This window comes from Panthera leo, chromosome A1 (genome assembly GCF_018350215.1).
Source record: "Panthera leo isolate Ple1 chromosome A1, P.leo_Ple1_pat1.1, whole genome shotgun sequence".
NCBI classification, from domain to species: domain Eukaryota; kingdom Metazoa; phylum Chordata; class Mammalia; order Carnivora; family Felidae; genus Panthera; species Panthera leo.
In genome coordinates, this window is record NC_056679.1 from 87,650,164 (window position 1) to 87,663,421 (window position 13,258).

A 13,258-nucleotide genomic window follows, 5' to 3' on the forward strand; every position below is an offset into this window, starting at 1 on the left:
TCCATCCACCACAAGAATGGAAGAACTAGTGGCAGATGGAAAGTATTTCAATCAATCAGCAACAGTAACATAAACAGAATAAACATACACACTGATGCAAGATGGCCAATGGTCCTTGAGCAGAGTCTATGTGCAGGGTTCATACCATGGTGCTTCACGCTGTGGTCCCCGACACAGTCCTGTATGGTGCAGAAAAAAAAAAAAGACATTTCCATGGCTTCCAGGCCTATGCACCTACCTGCTCACTCTCTAACACCCCACTCCTTTAGCTCACCGTGGTGACGGTGGCCTCCACGGGGGACCCTGTTCTCACCCCTGCTGGAGCTTGATTGACTCTCTCAGATATCACAGTCACGATGGAGCCTCGACACTGCCCCACTTCTGCAACACGGATCCAACATAGCAGCCACGTTACTGATTGCACCAAGTGCTTGCCTGCACCCTACCCCCATGAGCTGGTTGTGTGCATGGATGTGCCTGAGTGCTGGAAGTGCCTAGTAGGTGCTCAGTAAGTTTGCTAAATGCCTGAACGATCCCAAACATGCACCCAATGAGGTAGGCAGCTTCATCTGTTTCCTGGATGAAGAAACTGAGGCATAGAAAGGTTAAGCATGCCTGAGATCACCTGGTCAGGAACTGATGAAGCAGGATTTACCCCAGAGGCTGGCTCTAACCCTGGGGCTGAGTGAAATGTAGAGTGAGGGCATATTCTAAGCTGTGAAGGGCAGACAGGTGACAGGGAGGTGTCAGTTTGGGGGAGGGAAATGGAGTAGGCAGCAGGGAATGATCTGAAGCTGTACACAGTCATCTCTAGGCTCTGCATTTCATCTGCCGCAGGGCCACTGGCCCTAGGCAGAATTGTGAGCACAGATTCCCAGCACTCCACAGCAGCATCTCCGGCCAGTCACAGGGCTAGGAGCTCCAGCAGAGGGTGTGGGCGTGGGCTGCTGGCTAGACCACCTCAACCCAAACTACCTGGGCTAGCCTTGGTCCAGGCCAAGCTGCTGGCTGGTGCTTCTGAAATTGAGTGTGCCTGATTCCTGCTAACCGTGAGTCCAGGGAAAACCTGAAGGGGGTGGCTGCACATAAGATACCTGGGTGGCCCTGCATGTATCTGTCATTTGGGGGAACACTCACTGTTCACAAAGAACTTCACTGCTTCACTTTGGTGCATCTCCTGTTAAAGTCGAATCCAGGTATTTGACAAATGGTGGATCCCAGTAACTGCACTAGTCAGGAGTGATGATTTACAGTCTATAGGAAACAGGAGGTGCCCAGGCCCTGAAGTGCGACCAACACAGCTAAGGGATCCAGGTTTCTCCTCAGTCCATCCACTTTCTACCCATTTGTTCTGCCAGGCCACTTTCTTCAGGGGAACTGATTTCATTTCTGCTTGGCCTTCAAACAGGATCTGAGGCAAATGGGTTCTGTCTCGTCAGGCGCCGCTCTGGTAGATGGAACCTTTTCTTTGCCTTCTCTTCTGTGGGAAAGTCCAACTTCGGTATGGAGCAGACGATGCAGAGGGCTGGTGGGAATCGGGTCTGCTCAGGGATCCTGGACATGCCTTCTCCCAGGCTCCAGAGCCTGGAAGATTAGGGATGGGCGCAGGAAGACCCCTTTGAGCCACCAGACTATGTTCAGCATAGGGTTGTGGCAAGTGGCCCTGTCTGGGCGTCCGACGGCCCTAATTCCTGCTCGCCCCTGTTACCTGACTTCAAATACCCTTCGCCTCTCTCCCCAGCACAGTATGCACATCTAGCCGTACCCTTCGCTGAAGCGAGGAATGAGCTTCCCGATCAGCCACTCGTGGCCGGGATTCCCCACAGCCCCTTTGCGCATCCCCCAGGGTTGTCCTAATGCTCAGAAGGGCCTTAGCGGGCAGCCGTATCTCAAACTGTGAATCATCCCTGGAAAGCGCGGGCTGCAGCGGGCTGCGACGGGGAGGAGGGGTCTCCGTCTCTGCAGCCCTGGCGTCCCCGGCGGCCGCGAGCTAGGCGTGAGGGAGGGGTTCCGGCTGCAGGGGGGTTGGGTCGGGAGGGTCCCAGGAGGACTCCGGGAATGCAGTGGCCCAGGGCGCGCGGGAGCGTCCTCCTTCCGCTGCCACCTCCCAGTACCAACATTCCGGTGCGGCTCCGGGATCGGGATCGGCCCTTCCCGGCGTCCCCGGGCCCCCGGCCAGCCCCCGGTCCGCCCCCAGGCGCGTCCCCAGCGCGACACCTGGGTGGTCCAGGCCGCAGCCGAGCGGTGGGCCCCACAACGCCCCCGGCCGGACGCCCGTGTCCCGGCGGGCGCGCGCGCGCGCGCGCGGAGCGGGGCGGGGCGCGCGGGCCGGGCCCGGCCGGGGGGTGTCGGATGTCACCCCCCGCGCACACCTCGACCACTGAGATGCGGAGACCTCCCCAGTCCTAGAGCGGAGCAGGAAGTGTCCCAGGGGAGGGAGCCGGAGGGCTCCGGCCTTTCCTTTCCTGCGCGTCCGGCGGGCTCCGCGGCGGCCAGGCTAGCGCGGCCCGCCAAAGGGGACGCGCCGCGGCGGTGAGTGCGGCCCGGAGCTCGGCGGGGCCCGCGCGCTCTGCCCGGTGCCTTCCCGAGTGCCCTGGCCTCCCCGCGCCCTGCTCCCGGCCCCGGCCTCCCCGCGCCCCGCTCCCGGCCTCCGCGCGCGCCCCGGCCTCCCCGCTCCCGGCCCCGGGCTCCCCGCGCCCCCGCCTCCTAGTCCGCAGCCCCGTCCTCCGCCTCCGCCCTGACCTCCCGCGCGCTCCCCGCTACCGGCCCCTCAAGCCCGGGCCTCCCCGCCTGCAGTCGCGGTCTCCCCCCGCGCCCGGGTCTCCCCGCTCGCAGCCCAGGTCTCTCCGCGCGCCCCGGCCTCACCACGCGCCCGGGTCTCCCCGCCCGCAGCCCAGGTCTCTCCGCGCCAGGGACTCCGCGGGCGGGGCTGTAAGGCTGCACGAATGCTGTTTTGCAGGCGCCTCCATTTGCTCGCACTAGTTCAGCCGCGTTTTCGTGCATGAGCGGGAGAAGGGGGCTCGACCAACCAAGGAGAGAGCCCCTCGGCCTCAGGAAGGACGCCCGGGAGGCCGGGCTGGAAGGATGAGGAGCTGCTGCCGGAGACTTCCGCAGCAGCAAGAGGGATTGGAGTTAGACTCGGGGAAGGAGGTCCGGGCTGCGAGGTGAGGAGCCTGGAGCGGATTACGCTGGAGGCGCGCCTGGGGTAGGCGGGGAACGAGGACAGCCTGCCTCTCTGTCTGGCCTAGCGTGCCCTCCTCCTTCCTTTCTGCTGATGGGGCTCTGTCCTCCGAGAGCTGCTACAGGCATGCCCCGCCCCCTTCGGGAAGGCCCCCGGGACTTAAGTTAGCTCATTCATCAGGCATCCTTCTGCGCCGCCTGCGTGCCAGGTGCCAGGTCCCGGGGTGACAAAGGCAGACCCGGCTGTCTGCTTAGGATGATCCGCACAGACCCCGAGCGGGATGCCCCGCTGCGAACAGAGTGTAGAAGGTGGGGCCCGAGCCCCCGCCCAAGCGTAGGGGCAGGTCTGAGCAATATAGAAGCCCGGCAGGTGTGCGCTGGCTGAACTCAAGGAACGTGGGGGCAGGTGGAGGAGAGATTGTATTCCAGGTGCTGGAGGCGGGAGGACACCCAGACACACTTGGAATACTTTGGTGTCATTCTGTATTGGTTTCTATGTTGCAGAGCAAGGGGGCCCAGAGACTGGAGTGTTTCTGATTGCCACTCAGTGGCCTTTGTTCTCTCTCCTGGCCTCACTGGTCTTCCTGTGAAATGGGAGTGAGCTGGAGCCTTATGCAGACTGGAGTCCAAGGCCCTCATGTTTCCCTATTCGCCCTTCCCTTGAGTCCCACAGTGCAGAGTCAGGGCTACTGCTCCCTGATGTCGCCCTGTGTGTGTTCACTGGGGAGGTGCAGGTGTGACTGCGCCAGAGCAGTACGCGGTTGCCTTCATCATGGTTTGAAGAGGACAAGGGGGTGGGTTAGAGTCTTGATGGAAGGCCAGTGCATCTTTAAACACATCCTAAAGTTTGCCATCCAGACTTGGGGGCAAATTGGGTGGAGGCTGATCTGAAAGCACTGATGTTTTTACATACGTAGTTACCTTCTGCTCTACACTCAGGATGTACCTGCCTCTTTTGACTCTTCCCATCTTATGCATGGGCATCATCTGGGCTGTGTGCTTTATCCCCCTGGATTCTGCTGGGTGCCATTAATTCTTGCTCTGTGTGAGTCCAGCAGATCCAGCACCGATGGCTGGCCCTGGGCACCAGCATGGCTGATTTCTGGTCCTGGATCCTCTTTGAAGGCTCCTCCCAGGCACCCCAGGCATGTCTGTTTGTGTCTTTCCAGCTCTTTTTGTAAAGGTCTCAAGGGCAAGAACGGGGACTTTGGCTGCGAAGCCTCAAGATAGCGGCCTATTCACTTGTCCTGTCCAGGAGGACCTGGCCACGGAAGGTACCACAGAGTCTCATTTCAATCTCTGCCCTGCATGTGGCCCTGTCGGGCTCCCTGGATGCCTGAAATGCCCGTGACGTGTTGATATGCTAGTGCTTCTCTCCCAGATCCTCCGCCTCATTTGGCTGCCCCGTTAGGGAAATCCTGTCATGATGCTGTTGTGTTGGGGGGGGGGTCTTCCCTATCTCCCCTTGTGCAAGGGCCAGCCACAGTGACCCTTGTCCCATGTCCGAGGACTTGTCCCATGGGCTGGTCTCTGCGGGTTTTGTCACTTTCCCCATCACTGCCCCCAAAAAACTGCCACAGGAGACCAGAACATTAAAGCCAGTGATTTCTGTTTGGAAATAGGGTCGTCCTCTGCTGCTGACCCCCATCAAATCCCATCATGCCCACAGCCCTGTGCCCCCGAGTCTTGGCTCCGAAAGAAAGCGAGGAGCCCAGGAAAATGAGGAGCCCACCAGGAGAGAACCCTAGCCCCCAGAGCGAGCTTCCCAGCCCCGAGTCCTCCCGCCGCCTCTTCCGCCGTTTTCGCTACCAGGAGGCGGCGGGCCCCCGGGAGGCCCTGCGCCGCCTCTGGGACCTGTGCCAGGGCTGGCTGAGGCCCGACAGACACACCAAGGAACAGATCCTGGAGCGACTGGTGCTGGAGCAGTTCCTGGCCATCCTGCCCCGTGAGATCCAGGGCTGGGTGCGGGCCCAGGAGCCCGAGAGTGGTGATCAGGCTGTGGCGGCCGTGGAGGCGCTGGAGCGGGAGCCTGGGCGGCCCTGGCAGTGGGTGAGCAGGGGAACACAGCGGGGCTGGGCAGCACTGGTGGGGAGGGTGCCTCGTGGCCCCTGGCTGCGGAGAAGTTCTGTGTAGAGCCCCACGCTTCAGCAAGGCTCATACTGGAGTTTGGTTTCCCAAGAAAGCAGGTTCCATTCCTTGAAGGTCCTGCTTTGGGGCATGGTTCTGTCCTATGCGGGGCCCTGGCGGAGCCTATGGCGGTCACTGTGCAGATGGTCAGCAGGACCTCTCCACCTCGCCCTGAGCACCCTCTCTGGGATTGCAGCTCAAGCACTGTGAAGACCCCGTGGTGATTGATGATGGCGAAGGCCCTCCAGACCGAGAGCCAGAGCGGCTGCCGGCAGAAGCCCAGAGCGACCTTGCAAAGAGCCAGGACAGCCAGCCCACGGCCGTAGCACAGGGCCCTGGGCTCCCGAGCAGAACCCCGGGCCAGCCCGGTGGGGATCCAGGTACTCAGTGGGGTTACCCCTCCCTGTGCCTCTGGCTCTGGGCTTGGGTTTTTCTTGCTCATCCCCTGAAGAGCCGTGAACTGTTTCCATGGTCTGGGTCCTTCTATAGAGCAATTCAGTCAGGATCTCCTGAGGATGTGTGCCCCCTTCACTGTGGTAAATCCACACAGAGTGACCAGGGCTGTGGGTGGGTGTCTGAGGCCGCACCATCTCCTCTTCTTGAGGGTGCATCTCCAGGCTCGGTCGGTTTGGGGAGACGCCTGTGTGGGTGGCTGAGCACAGCCACATCTTGTGTTTCCGAACCTCCTTCCCCAGCGAAGAAATAGCTGCTCTCCAGATTTGTTAGGAAGCTGCAAGGAAATCTACAAGTGCTTCAGAGGGAACAGGGTGGGTTTTTCAGGCCTGAATGTCGCCTGGACCTATTTGGCTATCTGTACAAAGAGTGCCAGTGGTGGCTTGAGGCAGGTGGCTTTGACTCCTCTAGCTATGACCAAGAGCACTCTCCAAGTCCTGGTTTCCTGGCCCACCCTTTGGGGATAATCATCATCCATATGGGTCTTTTGAGAATTAAAGGACTTTACCCACAGAATGCTGAGAGGGGAGACCCTGAGCCCCTCTTGACTTTTGGTCACGGTAACCACCATGGGAAGTTGTGGTTGAGAGGAGTGACCCCTGTGGGGTGCAGGTTGGCGTGGGCAGACTCCCCACGTTGTACTGTAGTTACATATGCCATAGGAAGCCGGGAGTGCACTCCTGTGACTCACAGAAGTGATCCTTTATAAGCTTTTCAGTAAAAAAAAAAAAAAAATATTAAGTTTCTTTTTGGGTGGAATTAATCTGACTTTAGTACAGATGTCCAGGCACGCTGGCCTTGTGTTAGTTTGCTAGGGATTGCTTGGCAAAGCATTGTACTGGGCAGGCCCAACAATGCAGGTTTACATCCTCAGAGTTCTGCGGGATAGATGTTCTAAACCAAGGTGCAGGCAGGCTCGCTTTCCCGTGAGGCTCCTTCCTTGGCTTGTTGATCACCGTGGTCTCCCTGCATCTCCACACGGTTGTCCTAATCTCTATTTATAAGGACACGAGTCGTTGGAGCAGGGCCCACCCTTGTGACCTCACGTTAACTCATTACCTCTTGAGAGACCTCTCTAAATGCAGTCATATTCTGAGGTACTAGGGATGGGACACAACTCAGCCCAGAACTCATTCTCCCAGATAAACCTTGTGTGTGTACACAGCCCGGGTCGTGCCCTGGGAGGGTCTTCCGGAGGGCGGATAGGAGATCCAGGCGCTGCACCAGCCCAGGCAGGTGAGCCGGGTGCTGCAAGGGGCTTTGGGTCAGATAGGTCAGCTCCAGTATTTCCCCGGGCAACAGTAAATGGATAGAGTAGGCATGATGCGAGTTAGTTATCAGGAAGACCTTAAAATTCATCATTGACTTGTGGGGATGAGCCTCCAGTAGCAGCTATATAGTTCCTATGTTGTTGTTTTTTTTTTGTTTTTTTTTTCTAAGTTTATTTATTTATTTAGAGAGTGAGAATGGGATAGCATGAGCAGGGGAGGGGCAGAGAGAGGGTGAGAGAGAGAATGCCAGATAGCCTCAGCACAGTTAACACGGAGCTTGACTCAGAGCTTAAACTCCCAACCGTGAGCTCATGACCTGAGCAGAAATCCAGAGTTTGACACTTGACCACCTGAGCCACCCAGGCACCCCAGTGTAGTTGCTAATCTTGAAGGTCTTCCTCAAAAGCTAGATTTTGTTTGGAGACAGCTCTGCAGAGGGATGTGCGTAGTGTCCCTGCACTCATTTCTTCTGGGGACATGTAAGGCAGGGCTGTAGTCCCTCCCTCAGAAGGCAGCAGGTAAGAGAGCATATTAAATCACCCCCTACTCGAATCCTGAGCTTCCACAGCTGGGGCAGCCAGACGTCACCACAGGCTAAACTGGCTCCCCTCCCGGTGTCTCGCCTGTGCCATGACGAAAGCTTCGTGTCCCAGGTCCGAAAGGTGAGGGACACTGGCTTCCAATGTTAGCTTTGGCAGTGATTTAACACATGACCTAGGGTCAGCCTCTGGGATTTCCTCTCAACCAGGAGATGGTAGTACAGCTTTCCAAGTCTCACTCTGTAAAAGGAGCATATTGTTTTTTTAAAGTTTACTTATTTTTCGGAGAGAGAGAGAATCTCAAACAGGCTCCACACCATCAGTGCGGAGCCCGATGTGAGGCTCAAACTCATAAACTGCGAGATCGTGACCCGAGCCAAAATCGAGAGTTGGAGACTTAATCGACTAAGCCACCCAGACGCCCCAAAAGGAGCGCATTCTAAAACACAGCTCGGGTTCACACAGCAACTCCCTGCCAGGTACATGGCTCCCCCCCTGCTAGCAGAAGCCTGAGGCAGGCGATGAGTCCCAGCCAGAGGAGGGACGTCATAGGAGAATACAGCAGAGGTCCCAGCAGCTCAAGTTGAGGGCAGGTGAGATGACTCTAATCACACACTCTGCACTTTCATGTGACAGTAGCTCTTCCAAGAGTACCTCACAGCTGCTTCCTCATGCAGCTTTGCAATTTATGAACTTAAAAATCTATAGATGATAGCGGAGTCTACAATCATGTTCATTACTAGCAGCTCTTACTGGCACCACAGCCCCGTAGAGCTTTAACCTTTATTTTCCCCCATATCGCGGTTGAAGCTGAGATCCCTGCACCCGTGGAAAGTTGCAGAGCTACCTGATGGCAGCATACAGTTATCCTGATGAGCTGAGTAAATACACAGATTTGCTAAACTACTGTATTGTCCACCTGAAACTAATATAACGCTGTATGTGTACTATACTGGAATTAAAATTTAAAAAAATAAAATAATAGTGGCACCTGGGTAGCTCAGTCAGCTGAGCATCTGACTCTTGATTTCAGTTCAGGTCATGATCGCAGGGTCATGGATTTGAGCCCCATGTTGGACTCTACACTGAGCGTGGAGCCTCCTTGGGATTTTCTCTGTCTCCTCTGCCCCTCCCTGTTCATACTCTTTCTCTTAAAAAAAAATTAAAAAACGGGCACCTGGGTGGCTCAGTCAGTTAGGCGTCTGACTCCGACTCAGGTCATGATCTCATGGTTTGTGACTTCAAGCCCTGCATTGGGCTCTGTGCTGACTGCTCAGAACCTGGAGCCTGGTTTGGATTTTGTGTCTCCCCCTCTCTCTGCCCCTCCCCCGCTCATTCTCTCTCTCTCTCTCTCTCTCTCTCTCTCTCTCTCTCTCTCTCTCCCTCTCTCCCTCTCCCTCTCCCTCTCTCTGCCAAAAACAAACATTAAAAAATTGTTTAAAAATTGGGGGCACTTGGGTGGCTCAGTTGGTCAGGCGTCCAACTTTGGCTCAGGTCATGATCTCATGGTTTGTGGGTTTGAGCCCCGCATTGGGCTCTGTGCTGACAGCTCAGAGCCTAGAGCCTGCTTCAGATTCTATATCTCCCTCTCTCTGTCCCTCTCCTGCTGACACTGTGCAACTCTCAAAAATAAATAAGCATTAAAAAAATTTTATTAAAAAACATCACATATACACAAAAAAGCTCCCTAGTGACCTAGCGCACATGACCCAGGCATTCCCCGCTGAAGCCTTCTCATTGGTCACATAAATTCTTGTGGTTCACAAGTGCTTTACCCCTTTGACGTCTTGCAGCCCTCCTCTTGCAGATGAGAAGAGACCTGAGATTTATGAATCCACGTTTCTTCTCTTTCAGTTCTGCAAGAGCCTGCCCTTCTTCAGGAGGCAAGTCTGAGGGACACACAGCAGGTAACCGCCCTGCAGCTGCCCCCGGTGAGTGATGTGTGGACAGCCCTTGAAGAACCCCATCTCTGCCTGCCAGCTGTGATGGTGGGAGACAGATGTCCTCCCCCTGTGTGTTAGGGTTTCCCCCTTGTGAAAAAAGGGAGACCTCTCTTTTCATACTTCACAGGGTACTGTCTTACGCAGTGATAACCACAGTGATTGTATTTAGGAAATGGAGGAAAAACAGATTATGTCAGTGCTGTACGCAAGCGGGCATGTTGTTGGGGAGTTTCCTGGGCGTTTTTCCCTGTTGTGATTCTGCACAAGGCCATGCAAGGCTTCCCTTGTTGGGCGTCCCTGTGGAATGGAAAGCTGGTCCGATAGGGGGTCTCACGCACTTCCTTCCAGCCTCATTGCCTCTGGCCACGGTTTCTCATCACACCCCCTTTGTTTCTCTCTAATGATGTCTGCTGGGTGGCACGCGACTTGGGTATTACAGCCTGGTCTGGTTGTACGAGAAAGTGCATGACAAGAAGGTGTGGACCTTGTCTGGTTATTGTTCCTTACAGATGGAGGGCCATCTGAAGGCTGGTAGACACACAGTAATCACGTCCCAAGGTTGCTCTCAGCAATCCTAAGCACAATGCATCCCGCATAACTTGAAGCCTGGGTACGTGGTACCCGGCACATGGGGTGGGGCACCTCCTTTCCCCAAGAGCTGCGTTCGTGGGCTCTGTTCACATGTGTCAGCATCTCCCATGTAGTGTGGTGGCTGCTGAGCACAAGTGTGAGCCCAAGGAGGGAAAACTCAGGTTTCTTATTAAAGATTGAGACTTTTGGCCAGTATGACACACAGAGATGCTGTGATCTTAGTATCTAATGAGCCTTGGTATTCGTCTTTGAATTTCTCTGCGTTCCTGTAAAGGCCCCAGTAAACAGGAGACAGATTTTGGTAAGTCAGTGCTGTTTCATCACTCTGCTGAAGATCGTTTCTGCTCAGTGGAGTGAAAGTCTTCATCACGAAGGTTTTTGTTTCTCAGTCTTTCTAACATTTTTTTTAAGTTTATTTATTTTGAGAGAGAGAGAGAGTGAAGGAGTGAGTGGCAGAGTGAGAGAAAGAGAATCCCAAGTAGGCTCTGTGCTGTCAGCACAGAGCCCAACATGTGGCTTGAACTCACAATCTGAGATCATGACCTGAGTGGAAATTAAGAATCAGACACTTAACCGACTGAGCCCCCCCCAGGCGCCCCTTAGTTTCAATTGTAGTAAAATACATGTTACATAAAATTTACCATCTTAACTGTTTTTATGTACTGTAGTGTTTTTAAGTGTTTAGTAATACACATATTCACACTGTCATGCAGCCCATCTCCAAAACTTTCTCATCTTTCCAAACTGAAACTCCTCACTGGTTCCAGGAATAGCTCGCCGTGTCCCCAGAGAGATGACCGTTCTATTTTATGAACTCAGCTACCCTAACTAGCTTGCATAAGAATTACACCTTTGTGACTGGCTTGTTTCACGTAGTATAGGGACTTCAGGGTCCGTCCATACCGTATCCTGTGACAGGACTTCCTTTCTGAGGCTGGATAATATCCCATAGTGTGTGTATAATGCATGTTGTTTATTCATTTTTGGTGGACCCTTGGTTTGTGTCCAGCTGTCGTGAATAATGCTGCTGTGAACGTGGGTACATGTAATGTTTATCTTTTTTCTTTGAGTAACTACCTTCGCATGCAGTTATGAGAAATATCAGAGATCCCTTGTACTCTTTACACTAAATGGTAACGTCTTGTGAAAACACAGCCCGAGGCTACAGCCAGCGCACTGGTGTTGATACACACACAATACAGAACATTTGTGTCACCACGACCATCCCTCCTGTTGCTTTTTATAGTGAAATCCATGGCTCCTTCACGCCGTCCTCTCGTTGGCCACACTAACCACAGATGTTGTCAACTTCACGGACGTTGTATAGACAGACCCCTGCCTTTGGGGGTTGACTGTTCAGTCGGCACGGTCTGAGGGGCTGTTTATTTCTGAGTGGAATTCCATGGTCCAGATACACCACATTTTTTTGCCCATGCACCTGTTGAACAACCTCTGGGTTGTTTTCTAGTTTGGGCCATTCTGCCTAATGCTGTTGTAAATATTTATAAGGTTTTTATGTGAGCGTCACTTTGTGTCTCTGGGGTAAATGCCCAGGTATATAGTCCCTGGGTTGTGTGCTAAGTGCAAATTTAGTTTTGTCTTCTGGAGGGACTCTACGCCATCCCGTTCCCATGAGCAGTGTGTGAGTAATCTACATTCTCACTGCCACCATTTACTGTTTGCACTGTTTTTTTTTGTTTTTTTTTTTTAAGCTGTTCTGATGGGTGTGCTGTGATGTCTCATTATGGTTTACATTTTCATTCCATGAGGGCTAATAATGTCGGGCATCTTTTCCTGTGCGGATCTGACCTGTGAATATCCTGTCATCTTCTATGGAATATTTCATCACGACTTTTGCTCATGTTCTAGTGGGACCATTTGCATTTTTCTCTTACTTTGAGAGTTCCTTATATGTCCCAGATATTTGACCTTCGTTGGATATGTGTTTTATAAATGTTTCCTCTCATTCTGGAGCTTGACTTTCCTTCCCTTTGACAGGGTCTTCCCACCCCCTCCCTCCTGCCCCCAACCAAGGTTTCATCCATTTTCTTTTACTGTATTTAATTTTTATTTTATTTTTTTTTATTAAAGTATAGTTGAAGCACAAAAGTTTTTAGTGTTCGTTTACTCCAAATTGTGAGTTTTTCCTTTTAAGGATCGTGCTTTTGGTGTAAAGTCTAAGAACTCTTTGCCTGGTCTTCAATCTCAAAAACTTCATCCTATATTTTTGCCTAAAAGTTATATAGTTAAACATTTTCCATTTTAAGTCTATGATTGGTTTAATCCATGATCTGTGATCCAGTTGGATTTGAGTCCATGATCTGTAGCTTATTTATTTATGTATGTATGTATGTATGTAAGTTTCTTTATTTTGAGAGAGAGAGAGAGAGAGAGAGAGAGAGAGAGAAAGAAAGCAGGGGAGGGGCAGAGAGAGAGAGGAAGAGAGAATCCCAAGCAGTTTCCACACTGTGGAGCCCAATGTGGTGCTCCATCCCACAAACCCACGAGATCATGACCTGAGCTGGACACTCAATCGCCTGAGCCATCCAGGCGCCCCCGTGATCTCTAACTTATAAATGAGGTGTGACACATTAGTTGTGGCTTATTTGTTTGTGCCAGTGGATGTCTGGTTCCAGCCCCATCTGTTGGAAAGGTTTTCGGGGCTCCTGGGTAGCTCAGTGGGTTTAGGGTCTCACTCTTGACTCTGGCTCAGGTCATGATCTCACAATTCGTGAGATCGAGCCCTCCATCAGGTCTGTGCTGTCAGCATGGAGCCTGCTTGGAATTCTGTCTCTCCCTCTCTCTCTCTGCCCTCCTCTGTGCTCTCTCAAAATAAAGAAGTAAACATTTAAAAAAAAAAAAAAAAAAAGGAAGATTTTCTTCCCTCCATTGAATTGCTTTTGCTCCTTCGTCAAACATCACTCGAGGGGCGCCTGGGTGGCTCAGTTGGTTGAGCGTCCGACTTTTGATTGTGGCTCAGGTCATGATCCCAGGGCCTGAGATCTATCCCCACATCCATGCTGGGTGTGGAGCCTGCTTAAGATTCTCTGTCTCTCTTTCCGCCCCAGCCCTTTCGTGCACACACTCACGCTTTCTCTCTCTGTAAAAAAAGCAAAAACTCTGTTGAGCATATTTCTATAGGTCTGTTCCTGGG

At 53.3% G+C, this 13,258-nt stretch overlaps 1 protein-coding gene across 1 annotated transcript in view; it reads left to right on the forward strand.

Moving 5' to 3' along the window:
* The first annotated feature begins 2,439 nt into the window (after window positions 1–2,439).
* The window catches only part of ZNF496 (zinc finger protein 496), a 36,819-nt gene continuing 26,000 nt past the window's right edge, over window positions 2,440–13,258 (forward strand). Inside the window, 6 exon segments of the mRNA XM_042931466.1 lie at window positions 2,440–2,532; window positions 2,960–3,164; window positions 4,350–4,454; window positions 4,803–5,229; window positions 5,504–5,687; window positions 9,425–9,501. Coding sequence (XP_042787400.1) covers window positions 4,840–5,229; window positions 5,504–5,687; window positions 9,425–9,501 — 651 coding nt within the window. The 5' untranslated portion in view covers window positions 2,440–2,532; window positions 2,960–3,164; window positions 4,350–4,454; window positions 4,803–4,839.